General features: G+C 48.3%; 1 protein-coding gene across 1 annotated transcript in view; it reads right to left on the reverse strand.

Annotated features, from left to right (window-relative positions):
* Positions 1 to 1,575: 1,575 nt before the first annotated feature.
* Positions 1,576 to 20,974, reverse strand: part of ATP8A2 (ATPase phospholipid transporting 8A2) — a 273,938-nt gene continuing 254,539 nt past the window's right edge. The window contains exons 35-36 of the mRNA XM_026049801.1: positions 10,866 to 10,957; positions 1,576 to 3,459 (exon numbers count right to left, since the gene is read on the reverse strand). Coding sequence (XP_025905586.1) covers positions 3,362 to 3,459; positions 10,866 to 10,957 — 190 coding nt within the window. The 3' untranslated portion in view covers positions 1,576 to 3,361. The remainder of the gene's footprint in view (positions 3,460 to 10,865; positions 10,958 to 20,974) is intronic.

Below are 20,974 nucleotides of genomic sequence, written 5' to 3' on the forward strand. Positions count from 1 at the left end.
GTTAAAGGAGCAGCAGCCTCTATGCAAACAGTGACTGCACTGCTRCCAAAAGGGGCAACCAGCTCCAGGTCTAACTTGGGAAAATCATCACTTCTCCCTGAACACTTGGAAAATGAAAAATAAAAAATGCCCTCAGTTAGTGCTGAGAACTGCAGCACCCTTTTCGGAGCAGGCCCTGGTGGTTAACGTGATGGCCAGGCAGACATCGTCTGTCCCTCTGCTCCGATACCCTGTCCGGTGGATGATGTTTTCCAAGGTGGCTCCTCTTGCTATATGCATTTTGTCAACGAGCAAGGACTTTTGTTTGTACAGAGCAGCTGCCCTTCTCCTTTGGCTGCCACGACACGGGAATGCACCTAATCACAGCTCACAGGGACAAGGAGCAGCACGAGCCGGCCTACAGCATATGACAACAGATTAATTCCCGTAGTGGCTCCAAAGACCCAGAAGAATGCCAGGTCTTGACCTGGGTGGGCTCTACAAGATTAASTGGGACAGAGATTAAGGCCTTACAGTGAAGATAAAGCCTGACCTGCCAGCCCCGGTGTCACATACTGTATGGGCCATTGTGACAAGGCCCATGTGCAATTCCCATTGAGCTGACACCCAACGCAYGCAGCACAGCCCAAGGCCCTGCTCTCTTGGGGCTGGTGTTTGTGACACCAACCCGCTGTGACCCCAACGCAGAGCGAGGTCAGGACGATACAGCCCCTGCTCCGCACTAATAAAATACATCACGCTCCATGGCAGCTGCTCCTCCCAGGGTCTCTCATTGTGCTGTGTAAGACTTGGTTGCACTCAGAATGAAAAAGACTCTCTGTTCTCAGCTTAACATATTTATTTGCCCTTCCATGTTACTTTGAGGGTTTTTTTAAGTGTTTTTTTTCCCCCCTAGTATTCTCATGCAAAGCCTCCAAATTGTTTACCTGTCAGGGTGTGTAGCGTGTGGTTTACAGTACAAAGGCTCAATTGATGCTGCTTTGTTRCTGTAAGAAGTTAATTAGACTTGTGGGGTTACAAAAGGAAGACACAGTTGGCAGCTCTGYGGTCAGCCTTGCCCCACGCACTTCCTAAAGAATATTTTTCTAGATAAAATAAAGCATTTAACCAGTTAGATCAGCACTAAGATGTGCAAGTGCCCAAGACTGGGTTTAGCCTCCTCTTGTTTAATCTCTCCCCACGAGTATTCCTGCCTTTATACACAATTAATCTCCTAGAAAACATATACACACACACTTGGCCCCTTGGCATTCAAGCCTATGGCAAAATTATTTCCAAGCTTCCCTTATAGCAGAACTGTGTCATTAGCGCTGCGGGAAGAGGGTGATGGCTTTTCCCTCCGTGCCATCAGCCSAACCCAAGAACAACCTGGCCTGGTGCTGCAGAGGCAGAAACCTCCTTTCTAACACAGGTGGGGCCTGGAGGCCCCTGATGTGGCTCTGGGAGTTGCTCTGTGGCACTTGCACGCCAGCTTGTACTTACACCTCTTCAGAAGCACTAAGCAAGCAGGCTGGGCTGGCGATTTTCTTTTCCTTGCTGAGCATAAATATTCATATTCAACTTGCTTTYGGATATATTTAAAGATCAGTAAAAGTTCTGGATGGGGTAACAGGGCAGAAAACAGTGCCAACTTCTTAAACGCATACATGTAGCATATACATTGACCATGAAATCTGGCTAAAACACAGCAATACCTACTTCATTCTATTCAGAAACGTGGCTTGGCGACCAAAATTAACAGAACTTGTCTGAAAGGCAGCATAGGCTTTCTATGAGCTCTTTCAGCCTTAACTTATGTCCCAGTTTTGTCTTGTTTTTCTTCATAGCTCCAATATATGCAGCAGCACGCTCGCCCATTCACCCAGCGCGTTGGCAAAACCAGCCTTCCTTCCAGAGCTCCAGTGTTGGAGTGCACTGGGAAACCTGCCGGTGGATTGGACTGGGAAATGGGACTGTTTGGCTGAACAAATACCCTTTGGAGCTTCTCTTCACCATGACCCCGTGCATGTGTGCATGTGTGTGTCACACCTGCACCCTTCCTGCCTTTCCTTTGCAACCCTGTTCCTCACTGTGATAAACAACTAACACAGCTGTGGCAATGCACCCTATGGAAGGATCATGACTTTCTCAAGAAGGAGAAGGAGCACATTTCTGGCCCCGTTCTCTTCCAGCAGAAATTCCTCAGCTTTCATCCTTGAATTGAGCTGAGGAGGCTTCCTGATCTCTCCMCTTCCTGCAAAGACTTTATCCCTTTGTGTGTGAAAGTCCAACTAAACTTCTGGCTCATGCTCTCACCTTAGCTCTAACAGCAGATGAAATAAAGGCACGAGCTTCTYAGGTGTCTGGAACGGGAAATGTGTGCATTGGAGGAGGAGGTGAGCAATACTGAAGAAACATTCCTGCTTGACCAGCTCCAAAAGACTCACCCTGTTTCCTTACACCACCCCATCTGCCAGAGATCTCTTAACAGCAAAATCACCACCGGCCTCTTAAGTTCTTGATATTTTGTTGTACTGTTAAAAGGGGAATGGGACAAGAGAGAGAAATCCCAGGCCAAATTTGAAATGCACATTCAAATGCAACCTGTGGAGCTACCGGAACAGCAGCACCTATTTTGTGCACAATGCCATGCAATGGACACAGCTGCCCTACCGAGCGGTCCGAGTTCCACGTCCCCGCTTTTACACTAAGCTATTAACTGGTTTTTAGATAGGTAGGATAGAGTCATAATAAATCCTGTAAGAGAACAAGAAATACTCTATATATCTCATTGCTACCATGTTATTCTATCAGGAGAAGGCAAATAAGCATTCTTTGCTGCAGAYTGCGTTTCCATTGCAATCAAGAGTTTCGCACCAAATTGTTAAAAATGTCARTCAGGTCTCGTAAACAGTGAGTATTAGAGAGGACAAGGTTTGCATGCAGCCCTGTGCACTTGGCCTGCGTGTAGCAAAACAGGAAATCTCAGCACCCCTGTTCCAATTAAGCAAAGGTTGATTTCTCATGGAACATAAATTTTYTACTTTTCTCCCAGAGCAACCTAATGCCCGTCTTTTAAACAGTGGTAAAAGATTGTTTTTAATTTCACACCTCACATAGCATGGCCAAATGCTTCATCACAACATGAACCAAAATTTAGGCAGAGCTTTGCAACTGAATCCAAACGATGATCCCCCCCGCCCGCCCCAATATGTACTCAAGGTTTGCAGGGAGAATGTGGAAAATTGTTGGCTAAGGCCAAAGAAACGAGTTCTCCGGTGTATTGGCTGCTGCCGCCAACCTTCACCATGGATGCGTTAACAGCAGACGCATGGATCCAAATCCCATTATCTCCACCACCAATCAAGGAAAGAACCGGGTGTTATTGCACTTCTGCTCTCCTTTTGGTCGTGTCGTAGGATCGAACAACTTCCGACTGGGAAACAACACCGTGTTCTTCTTGAGAAAATGCGTATCCATCTGAAAGAGCAAAGGGAGGAGAAAAAATCACTAGGTTTCAGCTCAAGGGTGCAGCTTGCTTTTAGAAACGGTTCCTGGTGCTCCTGAAGCGACATGACTGACACTGCAGCCATCCTCGCTGCTAAGATGCATTCAGAGCTGTGCATGTGGCACGGAAGGACCATGTGCTGCCACATCTGCCCTGTCCACGCTTCCCTGGGAAACCCTGGCCAAAAAAGCAAACCTGGGCTTGGACACCAGGTTAGCTGCCACAGGGGCCAAAAAAGGACCTTTAAAAACTTAGAGATAGGTGGACACCTGCGTTTTTGCTCGTCTCCTCTATAGGCTGCTTGATGAGATCTGCAGTTTCCCTGGAGGAACATGAAAATGTCTAGACCACAACTGCCATGTGAGTCACATCTTCCTTGTACCACCATAAAGGACTTTTTTTTTTTTTTTTTTTTTTTTTTTGTGCAAATTTCCAGGTGGCATCTGGCAAAACACATTGAGAAACTTGATTCCCTTAGCTAGTCTCCCATGCCTCGAATAGAACAAACATCAACACACTCTGGAGGAAAATCTCTATTTTGTTAACGCAATCCTCTGACCTTCCTTGAAATTTTTCAAATTAAAGAAAATCAGACATACTCATTTAAGTTATATGGACGAGGCTAGTGACATGTCTGACGTCATCTGGAAAACAAATTACTGGTAAAGCAATCTCAACAGCTAAAGGGCCAACATGGTGAAACGCTGAACAATATTTAAACCAGACATGACCCTGCAAAAACTGCTGAATGGAAAACTAAAGCAAAGGAGAACAATCTCTGTGACACAAGGGAACAGTGATTTTCCCTGAAAATGGGCAATTGCGAGGGAAAAGAGGAAGACAGGGAGATTAGGACAGTCATAAAATACAGAGAAATAGGAAAGTCATAGCACATACCAAAGCAGATAAGGCTTTGCTCTAAGAAAGCAAGCCAAGAGTTAGCAGATGTGACTGCTGCCTGGAGGAGCCCAAGAACGAGGCCGTGGCTCCCATCTGGGAGAGGGGCCTTCTCCCTCAACCCAGTGCTGTGCGTGGGAGCTTCAGGCACATCCAGGGACTTTGGAAATTCCCTGTCACGTCTATCTTGAAGGAGACCTTGCAATTGCCTTTCAGGTAGTCCCACAGGGCCTTTTCCCCCTCAGATCACATATCAGGGTGACACGGGGCTGTAGCAAGGCCCAGAAGGGACTTTGCAACAAAAGAGCATATAGGAACGATCACCCTCTTAAGTTGGGGACCAAGGGGTGAGGTCTCTACCAACTTGGTCCATGAGATCTCCACTACTCCATGGAGGAAACCTCTGCCAGTAGATGGAAGAGATTTACACAGCAAGACGTGATCCCGAGCTAACTCAGGCACATTTCCCTAGCGGGGCCCTTGCAGCATCACAGGAACTCTCATGCGATTACACGACTAATCCTGGCATCCCTTTTCATTCCCCCCGACCACTCCATGCTAATACATGTGCCACTACGGACGTACAAGTTTTTTGCTGCCTCAAGCTGAAGTTTCCCAAAATACATTCACAAAATTCAAATTTGCTTTTGGAAAAAGTATATGCCTGGATAACTGCAAAGGAAATCTGATTTACAAAAACAGGCTTTAAGTTAACAAGGAGCAGATCCACAGCTAAACAAATACCCTCAGAGGGCTTGCCGCACCCTGAGGACCAGGATACTGCCCTTGGAGAGGCAGGAGAGGGCAGTGATCCCAGCAGMGGAAAACCGGCTGGGCTGCAAATTGCTGCTGCTTTGGAGGACCCATCCTAGACCTCCATGTCCTCGGTCCATCCTGACAGAGCAGCCACCAGGATGCCTGGCACACACCACGGGAAAGCCCACGGCCCCAGCACTTCCATGTTCCCTCCCTTCAGCCCAACCTTTGGATGTTTATTTAACTTTTCCCGTTGATCTCACTACGTGAAGGTGATTTCATATTAAGCAAGTTTTTTTTCCAATGGAGCGTCAGGCTGTTCACGCTGCTGCCGGAGCCTCGCCGCACTGCAGCGCGCCGCCTTCCCGCTCTCCCCATCCCAAAGCAGCACAAGTTTCCACCTGCCAGCGACCAGGGAACTCAGGGAAAAGCGGGAGCGTTCCCGGCTTGGGCCGGGAGCCCAGAAGCGGCGCCGGGTGGGGAACAAGGTGCTCTTTGTGCGCGGCCSCCCCGGCGCTTGCCGGGCACGACCCGCAGGACCGGCCTCCGCGCCCACAGTGCATCCACACGGCTGCCAGGGAAGGGGGACTCGGGAATTCCCGGCAGTGGGGCTCGCTGGCCAGGGGGACATTCGCATTCTCTTCACATCTAAGGTTTCACCGGTAGCAGATATTATCAGGCAACCTATTGAATTTTAAAAGCACCTTGGTTTTTTGCTTTTTTTTTTTTCTTTTTAAGCTTTGATATTCTATTAGCAGATCAGCATCTAGCCTCCCACTAGGCTTCTAAGTTAACAGAACTCCTCTCTGTTCACTGTGATGAGGATCCTGCCCAATCCGACCCTGGGCTAGAGAAATGCTCTGGATATTCATGTCCTGTGCATGCAAAGGACACAGTGAGATCCCAACAGCCGGGGAGACCTGGATGGAGAGGGGCCCGGGGGCTCCCGCTGCTCCGGGAAACCCGCTCGGGAAGGACTGGGCAGCACTGGCTACTCACAGAGTTGCTCCGGAGACCTCCTGCTCCTCACGCTCTTCGCCCCAGACAGCCAAGGCTGCTGCAGCCCCTGGGTTATCTGAGGCCAAACAGCACTGGAAACCTCTTTTTTAGCAGCAGAACTGGTTCCCCCCTTGATTTAAGCCCTAACATGCATTTCACCATGATGTCGTTTGTCTTCTGACAAAAAGAAATGCCCAGATTCAAATCCACTAGAGTGACATTTCGGGAGGATTTGGGGGAGCTCTGTTTTTTTATCATCTGTATTTTTTTTTTTTTAGGAAGTGCTTGCTCCTTAGATATCAAAATACCTCTGACAAAATAAAACCCAATGTTGGAATAGTGCTTGGCCAGCCAAATTCTCTCTCAGGCCAGATGTTTGATTCCGCATAGCTTTGTAAGGAGACTTGATGAAATGTCATAGTTCTTATTTACCAATTAAAGAGTAAACGCTAACTCAGCATGACTTCTCAGGGACCCCTCTCTTCAGCTTGTCCTGGGAAAGTGAGAGCTGCCTTGTCTTGTGTCTTGGACATTTTGACTATAACTTACAGAAATCATTCATTTCTCTGCTGATAAACTATGCCTCTGGGTTTCTGAAGGACCCAAGAGAAATTCCTGGAAAACGGTCCCATAACTGTCTTCCTGGAAATTAAAACATGGAGCCGAATGCCACGGCACCAGTTCAAAAATATTTACCTTTCAAAAGAAAAAAAGAATGATTGCAGCTCACCTTGACCATCAACAAATAGCTAGCTGCCTTTTAAAAATACCAAATATATATTAATTCAAATGCATCCMCTATGAGAGGAAATGGAGTTTAGAAAGCATCTCAAATAGCATCTCAAATAGCTACCCAGTTGTTTCTGAAATCAAAATACGCCAASAAAAAAGCGAGAGGAAGAAGGTGTCTGCTAGTGGAGAATAAATGGTGGGATTAGAGCCCTCAGCACGAACACATTATTATTATTTATTATTCACCAGCCCCCATGCTGTGAAATGAGCCTCAGAGGGCAGGTGCTCTTTCTCCATTGACTAACAAGGTGCAAAGCAAAGCTTCCTGTTCGGATTTACCCCATAYGCTGCCAAAGGAAAGGGGGTTTCTCCGCTAGCACGGGAATGTGGGCCGGGTACCATCATCCTCGTGCAGGCGCCGCTTCCCACACTCCAGGAGCTCAGCTCTGTGCTTAAGACCATGCTGGGATGGGTCACAAGTAGCCGGTGACAGGAGACATTCTTCATTGCAAGAGGGAAGGCACTGGAGGGCTCCCCAGGGAAGGCCAGGATGGAGGGTRCCTCGGTACGGGAGGGGACATGGCTGTCCCCATCCTTCTGCTCTGGGCTCAGTTGTGCAGGAGGAGAGGGACAAGAACAGCTTTCCTCTGCACAGGGGGTTCTCAGAGGCAAATGCTCCTAGGTCAAAGGAGGGCTCCTATGCCTTGGCACTGAGCTGCTGTGACAGCGGCACCTTCACAGGCTGGAGCAAGCAGAGGCGCTGAAATGGATGAAGCCTTGGAGAGCTCGCTTGGAAAAAACGCAAGGCCAACAAATCCTTGGAACCTCAGAGCATTTTGGAGCCAGACTAAGGTTGCTCCTTCCCTGGAACGGAGGCCCCAGGACATCCAAAGAGATGCAAACACCTGAAAGAGAAGCCTGGTGGCTTTCCAGGTGTTCTTAAGGGGCTTTAGAAAGCAGATGGAAACAGGGAATCTGCAATTCCACACAGGCACCTCCAGCACGAGCTGCACCAAGCCCTGWAGGAGAAGGCCACTGCTACTGCCTACAACATTTCACTAGGGCAGCAGCACATGAGCTTGTCACCTGTATAAAACCCAGGACCAAGAGCCTCAGGACAATCTCATCTAACTGGGACCTCACCACAGAGGCTTTCTTTTTCCTCTTATTTTTTAAATAAATCTTCCTAATTGCTATACTGAGGGGAATAAACAGCATGAGCTTTGCTAGTGCAGTCTGTAGATAAATTTTCTTTATGTTTCTGGCAATTCTACATAATTTGGCAACCCAGAAACACAGCCAGAGCAAGAAAAACAACCAAAAAGGGCTACCACGCTTAAGCGCATACGTAAGAGGGCCCTTCCAGATGGGCACGAGCCAGTTCCCCGCCAGCGTGAACAACCCGGAGCAGTCGATCCTGGCTGGTGTCCACGTGTGGCCAGCACGGCCCTGGCTGCAGTTAGACCTGCCAGGGCATCCTGTGCACACACCAGCCCTGCATCTGCCCTGAGCAAATGCTGTGCTAGTGCTGCTGGAGAGCGGCTGGTCGATGGACAGACAGGCAAGGCATGGAGCAGGCCCAGTTTATATCTTGCAGTAAAGGACGGCCAAGATTTGCCTGTTTAGCCTGGAGACTGAGAGGGGATCTCACCAATATGTATAAGTGCCTGAGGGGAGAACGTAGGGAGGAAGGGGCAAACTCTTCTCAGTGCTGCCAGTGACAGGACAAGGGGCAATGGGTATCAGTTGAAACCCAGGCAGTTCCATCTCCATGTGAGGAGGAACTTCTTCCCTGTGAGGGTGCCAGAGCCCTGGAAGAGGCTGCCCAGGGAGGCTGTGGAGTCTCCTTCTCTGGAGATCTTCCAAAGCCGCCTGGCTGCCACCCTGTGNGGCTGTGGAGTCTCCTTCTCTGGAGATCTTCCAAAGCCGCCTGGCTGCCACCCTGTGCCCCGTGCTCTGGGTGTCCCTGCTGGAGCAGGGGGTTGGACTRGGTGATCTCYAGAGGTYCCTTCCAGCCTCACCCAGTCTGTGACTCTGTGATTGAGCCATCCTTCCATGCTTTTTTACTCAACAGCCTGTGCAGGGAAACTGAAGCACATTCTCCTTTCTTGCTGTGGTCAGAGCAATTGAACTGCCAAAGCCCTTGTCAGCCTTAGCTAAACAAACCCTTCTCCTGCTTTATGTGCAACTGGCAGATTTGGAGCTGAAGTCACACGAGCAGTTTTTAGGGGAAGTGGCCTTCACAGGCTGGGAACGTGGAGCCTGGTGAAAACACATGAATAGTTCAGGACTTCAAACAGAACGTATGTAGTGTGATTTAAGATACTGGCCCAGCATGTCAAGGCTACTGCCCTATTCATCAACTCTTTCCTTTGAAGATTTCCAGCATTTAGTAAACAGTTGTACAATTTAGCGTTGTGAAAACAGCACGTGTTCCCAGGATTTCACATGGCCTTGGACATATAGCAGCTATGCAGCTTTTGAAAATAACATTTGACAAGAGATGACAGAAGTTTTAAAGAATCATGAATATGCCATAAAAAAAGCCATTTCAGTCCTAGCAGCTCCACAATGAAAATTTACATTCATGGGAAAAACAGATGACTGATTGTGACCTGTCCTGACTAGGCTCACTCATTTAGCACTTAATCATTTGCATTTATAGGGTCTTGTTATCCAAATTAGGGTTTATTTGATATCTCAATTTTCTTTCCTAATAACCATGCACTTATTAACAACATGATGATGTGTTCTACCAAACCGAAAGCCCAGACAAGTCTGACCAGTCAGCAGCAGCAGGACATCTCCTTCCTGCACTATGCTAAGTCTCCACAGCAGATCTCCTAGACCGCAATACATTTATGTATGTTATGGATTTGTCCTGCCAATCATCTCCTCCAGTGTTTCCTTGGAGGGTGAGTTTTATGGGTCCAGAAGAGCGTTACAGGCAGCACCCCTGGCTCCCTGACTTGGTGCTCCCATGTGGGCACTCACATCCCATCCCCACAAGAGCCTGCTCAAGGAAAGGATGCAGGTGGGAAGTGAGGTTCGACTCCCATCAGTTCCGTGGGGACCTTAGACAGACCAAGATGTCATTTCTGACTGCAATGAAGACACCCTCCCCAAATGCTGAGTGCCCACCCCCTGCCCTGCACAGCACATGGGGGGCTATTTTCTTAAGAAAGATGAGTATATTTTGACCAATGTCTTTCCCAGAAAGACTGCACTTCATCACCTGAACGGGTGACTGGACTCCCTACTCCCCCAACACATCCCGCTCCTTGGAAGCATCTGGCCTGCAGAGTCTCTACATTATTTTAATGCTGTGTCAGCCCTGACAACACACACGGGTGCAGCAGACACAGGCCTGTCACACGCTCCCCTGTGGAAGCGGATAAATGGGGGACCTCAGCACCAGCAACAGATGCAGCTTGTTCTAAATAGCACCCGTTGCAAGGGGTGAGGTGGCAGCTCCTCTCCAAGCACAGGACAAGGAGGAGGTGACCTCGAGCAATGCAGTTCCACACCATGGTTTGGTTCTGCACACCAATGATGGCTTCATCAGAAACGTGCACAGCACAAATGGCATCCCTGAAATACTGCTGTGCTCTCAAAAGCTACTTAGACTTTTCAAAAAGGAGCCAGTTCTATTTAAGCAAGGCTCTATCACAACATTTATTTTATCCTGCAGAGTTTTTGATTTTTACAGTATTCTTGAGACTACCAGGATTTTACATTTAGAGAATTTGTGTATTGGGATTTTGGCATTTGGGCCTGTTGATTGGATCCTAGGGAATTCTCCACATTTGAGCTCCACTTGCCTAGGGCCAAATACACTAATTCCACTTCCAAATGTATGTCTCCTGGTTGGCAGCTCACCCTCCGCACTAGATTATCTCTACCTACAATGTAATTAAAAAATAATCACCCTTTGCTTCACTCATCTGGGACTCGCTGCTGTGAAACAMGCATGCATCCACAATCCATTACTTACGTGATACACTTTGCTGGACAGAATGAGCTCGAAAAAGGCTTGGAGGAGTTTTCCTGCCAAGCCTTTTTAACAAATGATCACGTTCGTTCACGCTGAGGGAGAAAAAAAATATATATATATTAGTGAGGAGGCAGATAATTTCAAGATAAAAGTCAACTATATTTAAAGTACTTGGCAGCTTTGGCTATGTTGCTGCTTAATGCTATAGTCATTTACAATTGCTGTAGCTTAAAAATATCTCATCTGTCTTTAAATCATATGCTATTAAGAGCATTCTAGAGTAAAGAAAAAGCCTTTTTGGCTAAATGGCTTAAACAAAAGCTAAATGGCTTAAACAAAAGCCATTTTGTTTAAGTACAGATTTGGTTGATCTATCCCTGCTATCACCTTTATTGAGATGGTGATGTCTATAGACCTTTGATACGATTTGTACCAAATCTGACACCTCAAGGGACACAGAGCATAAAAAAGGAAATTTCTTTTTTTGCTACTATGCACACAAATCGTGACAGCCATAAGCTGCCTCAGAGAGAGGCACGAATGTACTGTTACCTAACACATGGTAAAAGGCTTTATCACACCTCCAAAGTGACCTGAAACTCTCACTCATCACTGATTTTGTCTTCTACAGAATCCTCTCATTTCCACCTATATTGGAAAAAAAGAAAAAGAAAACAAACCCACATTCTACCCAGTTTTCACCTGGAACTCAATTTGGTTTCTTTACTTCATTTCAAAGGCCTGAAAAACTATTATTAGTTTTACAGAAAGTGAAAACACAAATGTAAAGTGAAAAAATACAATATTGAGCTGAAAGAGGCAAGCTGACTAGATTCCTCACCCCTAGATAAATCATTACAACTACTGCCCATCCCAAAACTTATGAAGGGGGGTGAGGTACAAAAAAACAACACCACATTTTGAGAACTTTATGCCCAGAATAGGGAAATGATGTCTAAAACTCAGGTTTCAGAGCACTTAACTAAGCATATAAGTCTAACAAAGACGCCCCAATCAGGATATAATGAAATACATGTTATATTCTATTTTAATTGAAAGTTCCTATGGAATTGAGCCTTTTTCTCTCCCTCTCCTTTCTTTTCTTGTTCTCACTGTTGTTCCTAATACTGGGATGGAGACCATGAATCCCTTCCAGGATGGATGTCCCATGAATAGGACAGATGTCTCTTTCTCATTTCTTGATCTTATTTGTATCACATTTACAGCGGATGTTGCCATCTCCAGAGAAATTCCCATATATTTGGTTCATGAAATGGAAATCCCAGCAAGCTTACAGCAGCTTTAACCTGGCAACTCCCTTTCACTGAAGCAGTTTGCTAACTTCAAACAAGAAAGTAACTAGAGARCTCTGAGATGTCTATAGTACGTAATGCATCTATGTGGGTTTACATTTCACTTAATATTCCATTAAGTTAACAGCCACATTCAGAGTCCTCTGTGTGGTGCCTAATGAGATGCCCAGGAAAGAAAGGCAGGAATCCTCCTACAGTCTCCAGTCTGGCCACCTGAACRAGGAAACTGTACAGCCTGTTCCCCCTTCATTTAAATCCTTATAAGCATCAGCACTTCCAGAAACTTTGGTTTTTTCCTGTCTTTTCCTTGGCCCGGCAGATTCACACCTGTAACTGCTATGCCAGGTTCTTTCTCCCGCCTAAGATCAGTGGTATTTCAGCAATGAAAGCACAAGTTGACAACAGGTTTGGAAATAAAACTACAGGTACAAACTTGGGGCATCAGAGAATCTCTGAGAGCTTTTGAATGATCAGAGCCACATGCATTCAAAGAAAATAAAAAAGACTAGAAGTTTCCACTGAAAATATAGTTTCAGCATGGGAGACACTGAAGCTTGGAAGCTCTAACTGGTAAGACYGGCTGCCTGGTTGTAAGATAACTGAGTGCCCACACAAGGAAACCCCCAACAGTGCCAAGGAGGAGGAGGAGGAATGGGAAGGGCACACTCGGAGGGACAGGGGATGGCAAGCACAGCCCGAGACATGAGATCCCCCAGGTCTGAACAGGGTGACAGAGCCGACGGGCTCTAGGATCTATCAGTGCCAGCACGGGCACAACCCACTGAAAGGGCATCGTGCAACCTCGGGCTGATCGCAGTGGGCTCCTGAGAACCTGCAAGACTGGTAAGAGTAGCCAAACACTGTCTGAGACTGCTATTATCCCGGGGAGGAAAGAAGACAAAAGAGAAAAATATTCCAAAAGCAAACTATTGTTGTGATAGGAAAGAAAAGGGAAAGCTTGGGGGCTTATAGACGTTTGTCCATCCTCTGCACGTGAAGGAGAACAGGTAGATTGGGTGAGGACTGTCTCAAGAGGAGAAGAATCAAAGGGCAGTACGGATTGACTGTTAGAGGAAAAAAAGTCTTTTACTGATCAGAAAAGTTAGTTCTAAGGGATAAATATGCAACATTTTCCATGTAATTCTGCTAGGGAGAATGCTGTGAACCAAGGCAGGGAAAAGCACGGGGGACAAAGTCTTTAACTGCCTGTCTACTGCCCAGCACGGGATAAAATGCCAGCTGGATCTGCTGCAGGCSGCTCGTGGTTAGCTCCTTCAGCCCCTATTTGGGAGGCGTGGGGCAAAATGTGCTACCAGGGGCTTGTGGACACGAGTGGCACGGGGCTGCCCTGAGGAAGCCAACGCTACCCCACCTTTGATACTGCTAATTACAAATAACAATTCCATAACTGAAGTCACACCRGAGTTTCCCATTTGGGAAATTATACTGGGTCTCATCTGCACAGAGAAACAAAAGCTCTTGGTGGAATTAAAGCATTTACAGTTTAAGTATAAGCAACGATTAAACAAGGCCAGTCGAGTGGTATAAAACAAACCCTTAACAGACAGAGGTAAATGCAACATGGCTCTTCTGAAATGGGTAGGATTCGTAACAGAAAATAATCTCCCAATACAAGCCTTGGAAGAAGGAAAGGTCAAGTTAAGTGGATTTCTTAAGGGGACCTTGGTATTGGCACTGCTATCAACAGATTCCCTGCTCGCAGGATGGGTTTTCTGCTGCGTCCAACAGATAAGGGCACAAACTACAGACATCTCAGCAGCCTCCCTCACGCCACGGTGCAGAACCAAYGATGTTCTCAGGCTGCAGCAAACAAGGCCAGGCCTTGCCCCCCAAAAATGCTGTGCAGAAATCAAGCCTGAGCATCAGCCACGGGTGCTACTGGTAACAGGGCTTTCCAGTCACCAGTGCCAGGCGCTCGGAGTCATCCCACGGAGTCTGCTAAGGCTGGGTCTACAGGTGGGCATGTTAAAATGCAGCAGGGCAAAAAGATATAATAATAATAATAATAATAATAATAATAATGAGACTGGATACAGGCTCTGAATACCTGATGTGTTCATGCTTATGCTCAGGCCCTAAAGGACGATGTGAAAGCGAGGAAATGACAAAACCAGATACCCTTCCAGGAGCCAGCGACCCAGAAAGCGGCAGTGAAATATGCTGCAGTTGTTGGTTAGTGATTTTGGAAGGGGGTGAGGGAAACTCATCTCCTAGCTGTGATTATGTGAAGCTTGGACAAGGGACTGACAAAAGTATTTGAGGCAAACCAAACAAACAGCTCCGAAAAAAATATTGAAGGGGGGCAAAAACGCCGTTATTAGGAAAAAGTGATTAAAAAAAGTAATTACCCAAGACCTCTAATACCAGACTAAGCTGCTATCAATAAAGGAGAGAAGTGTGTGTAAGGAATACCTCTGTAACAGCTTCCCGGGAGGGTCAAGATGGTTCCAGCCTGTCTGGAGTGTAAACTAAAGGCAACTTAGTACTTCCTAATGATATTTTCTATTCCATGAATAAAACGGGTCTTCCATTTTGTAAGTGAATACTGTAAGGTATTAACAGAGATCCTAATTTTACTTAATTTTTTTTTTTTGTATTCCCTTCTCACCCCTCACAAAAGCAAACAGCCCTTAAATCCAGGCAACAAACATCTGGCTTTACACATTCAAATGAGGAGCATCAAAACAAACAGAATAATTCAAAGCTGACCACAAGGTCCCACTGGCTCCTTTGCTCAAGTAATTAAAAAAAGATGAGCTTCACCACCAATTAACCTACTGAGCACTAATTAGCGTTAATGAGGATTTGCGGTCCCTGGTATGGCTTGACCCGGAGTGTCCCCCTGAGCTCACTAATTGGCCGGTGGCAAAAGCAGAGCTCACAAAAGAGGGGAGGTTAAAGTGGATGCAGGTGCCCTGCTTAAAATAGGGTCTTCCCAGAGAAAATGGATGCATGGATCAGCYGAAAACAAAAAATTCCAGGTCTCCCTTGTGCAGAGGAGTGAGCTGTCGTGGACTGGGTTGGTGTGTGGCTCTGGTTCGTTAGTGAGATACAGAACATGGACCATGTAATGGGCAGAGCTGCTCGGCTGCTGCTCTGTTTGGCCTGCTGCCCTTGTGGCCTATTCAAACCTCAGTCACTGGATGCATGCAGGAAAGGATCTGGTTTTGTCTCCTGCCTTCCTGCTTTCCTRAGCGAGGAATTTCACTATTGGTGACTGCAGCTAGTAAAACCCACAGGAGTAAAAGCCAGCAGCGCATCCCAGCTGGGATCACAGAATCACGGGAATGGCTGAGGTTGGAAGGGACCTCCAGAACCATCCAGTGCAAGYCCCTGCTCCAACARGGACAACGTACAGCTGCTTTTCCTGTCATGTGGTAACTATGAATTCCCTTGCCCGCTGCCTGCAGGTGCCGTATCACCATTTCTTCACTCCCATGTGTGTGCAGTGTCACCATTACTTCACTTCCATGGCCCTGCTGCAGCACTAGCAACAGCCAAATCATTGTGCAGATACAGCTTAAAACAGAAAACTCTAAAGCTCAGGCTGAAAGTCTGACTCTTAACTCCATAGGTGTCTGTCTCCCCCGTGCTCCCTGCCCCTTCAATCCCTACACAATTCCCAGCAGATAAACCCTTACTTAGCACCTCTCTTTCCACTGTCACCTTGCTGTCTGGCATGCCCTGTCTGGTGGCATTTGGCTGCTTTCTTGTCTGCAGACCTCACTGATGTTGTTGCATCAGGAAAAAGCCAGGGAATTTGGAGGAACAGAAGCACTTGTCCCAAAACATCTGCTGTGGCTGAACAGAAGTCAAAAAAGGAGGAATCTTTGACTGTAGATTACAGGTTGTGGGAGGATACTCCTTTCTTCTCCTTTAATTTAGAATTAAAACCCAGCAACGGTTTTCTTCCCTACTTTCCAAACAGTAACTTGCACAGAAGCTCACTGTTCCTTTGGCGACACTTGTGCTCAGGAAGGTGCCCCAACATAAAACACCAAGACAAAACAGGTCTGAGGCAGATAGAGGTTTTCCCAGCTTGGATCAGCCACAACGACCAAGCAGTTTACAGGCGGGTGGTTGATTTTAATTTCCACCTCTTGGTTTCCAAACTCCCTTAGGTTTCCTCTACAGGTTAATCAAAGGTTCTGGCATCATAGATTTTATGTAGGTGCAACCTGGCAGAGAGGACTTGGAGGTGCCTCCCTGGCCGCAAGAACATACCAAGTATTTCTGAGGATTCATTCAGGATTTCTCAGTTTTCTCTCATTCAGTCTCTCTTATCACACTTTTCCATGGCCCAGAGATCCATCCATCTCCCTCATGTGCTTCATCCAGCTGCCTCAACACAGCCTTTGCTTTGACTGGTTTTCTTCTAGTTCAGACTCAACCACGTTACCTGAATTCACGGGGTGATGCAGTGGGCTAAGAGGTGACAACTGGGGTAAATATGGCATGAGGAGCACAGAAAAAAAAATGACATTCTTGCAGACCAGGAGCTCAAAACTCAACACGCCCCCAATAATCTCAGGTGCACAACACACAAGTGTGATGAGTTCAGCAGAATGACATGTGCTGAAGCACCCAGGGCTTCTTGGGGAGGCTGCTCCATGCACCAGTTTCACTCTTAGAGGCCATGTGAGCAAACACCCCTCGTCCTTCAGAGCTGGAGGCATCACAGTATCAAAGAACCCACCACGGAGCCCTCAACGCAGCAGCTCCAGGCGTACAGGCGTCTGCTGGTTTCCCTGCTTCTGTCCATAAAGGGGAGATGTTATTTCTGGTTATCTAGCATCGGGTTACAGGAATGTTTTACTATGAAGTCAATCTGGGTAGGAGGTCTTTTTAATTTAAAAGGCAAACAGACATTACTGATAATGAAGCTGCAGTGTAATCAAAGGAAAGCCTTTCGCAAGGAAGCGTCTGGAGCATCTAAACTGTGAGCCTAAAATGAGCATTTTCTTTGTGGATTCGGCACCTAAGCACGTGCTCCTTAATCACTTGGGACTCAGCCAAAAAATAAAGGGACATCCAAATTCAAGCCCCTTCTGCATTTTCCTGTGGACTCTCAGCAAGCCATCAACAAAGCCCAGACTGAGGGGCCACCAAGCCCAGATGGAGGTATGTGAAGCTGGGAGCAGGCCAAGCTCTGTGGCACAAGAAGTCACCCAGCACAGACCACTCCTGCACCAGGAAAGCCATGCTCAAGGGAGCACCAAACCCTTCCTACGGGCGCAATAACAGGGAATTTCTGAGGAGAGCTGGGGTGTTCTGCCCTGCCATGGTGTAACATCACCAGGCATCGTTACTGTCCTTCAGCTGCTTCCCTGGGTGTCACTGCTATAGAGGAAAAACAGGCTTATCCTAGACAGAAAGCAACTATTTAAGTAACTTTTCCTATTTTCAAGGGCAACAAAGATGACKAAGGGACTGGAGCATCTCTCGTACGAGGACAGACTCAGTGAGCTGGGCCTGTTTAGCCTGGAGAACAGAAGGCTGAGAGGGGAGCTGATCAACATGTACAAAATACCTGAACAGTGAATGTAGGGAGGAAGGGGCCGAACTTGTCTCAGTGGTGGCCAGTGAAAGGACAAGGGGCAACGGGTACAAGTTGAAACACAGGCAGTTCAATCTCCATATGAGGAAGAACTTCTTGCCTATGACGGGGACAGAGCCCTGGAACAGGCTGCCCAGGGAGGCTGTGGAGTCTCCTTCTTTGGAGATCTTCCAAACCTGCCTGGCTGCCACCCTGTGCCCCGTGCTCTGGGTGTCCCTGCTGGAGCAGGGGGTTGSACTGGATGATCTCTCGAGGTCCCTTCCAACCTCAACCAGTCTGTGATTCTGTTATTCTGTGAAATAAGTTTGAGTGTGGGGCCCTGCAAACTTACTTGTGGCAGCCCTGTGGTGGTGAGCTCACTGGGCCCACAACACGTGGGACCCAGCTCTGCTCGCTGCAGCTCCAGAAGACCTCTGTCCTGCCTGCCATGCACAGGCCAAGACATGGATGTATTTTGTATGACATACAACATCCACGGCAGCACCACCRACGTTTCTGTGGTGGCAGAGGTTTTCAGCAGTTCCTGCCATGCTGCTACGACCATTTGTGGGTGTGTGCAAGGGAAGTGCATGGATGCGAGAGCCTGATGATGGTCACCAAGGCACTCCAGATCCCTGAGCCCACGAGGATCCGTGAACAGTTCATCTGAGCCAACTGAGGAGATGGGCAAAGGTGGGAGCACAGGACCATGGCTTGGAGGGAGACAGTTGGGAAGACACTTAGGCCAACAGTGTCCCTGCCTGTAGGTCTGGGGACCTATAGACATCTATGGGTCCTGGAGACTCACTGCCCATTGCTACAGAGACGTCCTGTTGTTAGAGCTTTAGACTCTGGCTCACCAAAGCACCGAGTTCCCTTCCCCACCACACGTGGCCTTCCTGCTCCCCACGTCTGAAGGCGGGAGCCCAGGCCCCGYTGGGGAGAGCCCTGGCAGCGGCAGCAGCTCCCGCGCCGGCGGGGCCCGGCCGGCCTGCCCAGCCAGGCCACCGTGCGCCCGAGGCACCGAGCAACGTTAGCCAGGCGCCGCGGCCGCGCCGGCCTTCAGCCGGCCCCATGCGCAACAGCCGCAGCGCGTACAACAACCGCAGCGCGTACAACAACCGCAGCGCGTACAACAACCACAGCGCGTACAACAACCACAGTGCGTACAACAACCACAACGCATACAACAACCGCAGCACGTACAACAACCGCAGTGCGTACAACAACCACAACGCGTACAACAGCCGCAGTGCGTACAACAACCACAGCGTGTACAACAACCACAGCGCGTACAACAACCACAACGCGTACAACAACCGCAGCGCGTACAACAACCGCAGTGTGTACAACAACCGCAGCGCGTACAACAACCGCAGCGCATACAACAACCACAACGCGTACAACCACCACAACGCGTACAACAACCACAACGCGTACAACAACCGCAGCGTGTACAACAACCGCAGCGCGTACAACAACCGCAGCGCGTACAACAACCACAGCGCGTACAACAACCACAGCACCATGCGCAACAACCGCAGCACTATGTGCAACAACCGCAGTGCATACAACAACCGCAGTGCCATGCACAACAACTGCAGCGGACGCAACAACCCCACAGCGCACACAGCAAATTCCCCGCTCCGAACCCACAATGTCYTCTTCTAGTGGGTCCCAGAACTGCATGTCCAAAAGCAGGACAAAGCTTTTCCAACATGGAAGCTTCATCTCTCKTTTCTCAACAGTGATGTCTTCAGGGAAGAAAGCCGAACAGACTCCTCCTCTGGCTCCTAAAAGCATCACTTGGACAACCCATTCTAGGCTTTCGTTTTTCCGGGTGTTATTCCTAGACTTAAACCTCCGCAAGGCAGAGCAGGCTGGGCCGCCTTGATGCATTTCAGCCCCTTCCCCTCGGTATCAGCGCTGTTTACCGCTCTCCCCTAAGTGCCTCACTTTGCACTTGCTCTAGTGGGTGCTTGGTCACCTCCTCCACAGATAAGCAGCAACGTGGCTGCGGTTACCACATTCTTTTCTTGTTTGCTCATATTCCCTATGAGACAGTTGCCGGAGAGGTGGGAGTTCCTCCCGCTTGTTCCCTGTGCACAGCACATTGGAGCTCGGCATCCTCCYGTGGGTGACCAGCTTCAACCTTCCCCGTTAAAGGGTCTCGGGGTGCGATGGGCACCAAAAGGCCACAAAACCACCAGTGACGCCGGGGAAGGGGCAGGCGCCTCCAGCCGGGCGCTTCTCCCCGGCACCACCCGGAGCGCCACAACCTTCCTCTTCATCGCCCTGGCTCTGCCCTGCTCCTCCCCGCAGCCTTTCCACCTCTGCTGGGCTAGCAGCTCACAGAGGCCCTGGAATTACTGGAAATTAGTGGCACACACAACGGAGGAAACAACTTGGCGAGGCCTTACCAGCAAGGGACAGGAGCGAGGCAGGAGGGGACGAGTGTGGAATAAAACAAATTGAAGCATTTTCCACCTACTGTAGATGAACATTTGCCATGTGGAAGCAACGAACGTAAAAGAAAAAGCACTGATATCACTTTATGTGCCTTTTGCTAGTAAAAGCAGTCTAATATCTTTTTACTAGAAAAGCTGCAAGGAAAAACCGTAAATATGCCAGTCACTTTGTTGTGTACGCCAGTGGAGAAATCTTGCCTTTCCTCCCCAGAAAGGGTGTGAAGAACATCTGGAAAATCTGATAAAAAGACCTTGAAACCTCAMAACCAAAATACACCTTTCCCCTCCGCAGCTTTGTTTTCATGCTCAGCTGCAATGGAAGGGCCAGAGTCAGATCACAGACCCGAGTAAAAACCATTGAAGTCGACACAGCCTCRAAACTCCTCTTGGGCTCCAAGTCACCAGGGCAGTTTAAGCAGCTGGAAATGCAAAACTGAGCTAGTTTCAAACAGGACTCATTGAACCTGCTGATGCGAAGGGGCCTTCGCTGGCGGGGTCTGCTATTCAAGGGGATGTAATTTGAAATGCATCAATAAAGAGACAAAGTGCTTTGAAACTTAATGAGCCCAAACCTGGTTCCCTCTTGACGCTAATGAAAAAAGCCGGCCTCTTCCTCCGCGCCGAGGAGATCAGGCCCGCAGTCCATTCAGTGCGCTTGGGAAGAGGAAAATTGAGCCTGTTTCACCATTGCTGCCCTTGCAGAAATGGGAGGTGGAAGAGGCTGCAGCGCTCGGCCACGGGGCTCAGCCGCAGCCAGGGTCAGCATCCTGC

This window comes from Nothoprocta perdicaria, unplaced genomic scaffold, assembly GCF_003342845.1.
Source record: "Nothoprocta perdicaria isolate Ctin4 unplaced genomic scaffold, notPer1 scaffold_62, whole genome shotgun sequence".
In the NCBI taxonomy this organism is placed as follows: domain Eukaryota; kingdom Metazoa; phylum Chordata; class Aves; order Tinamiformes; family Tinamidae; genus Nothoprocta; species Nothoprocta perdicaria.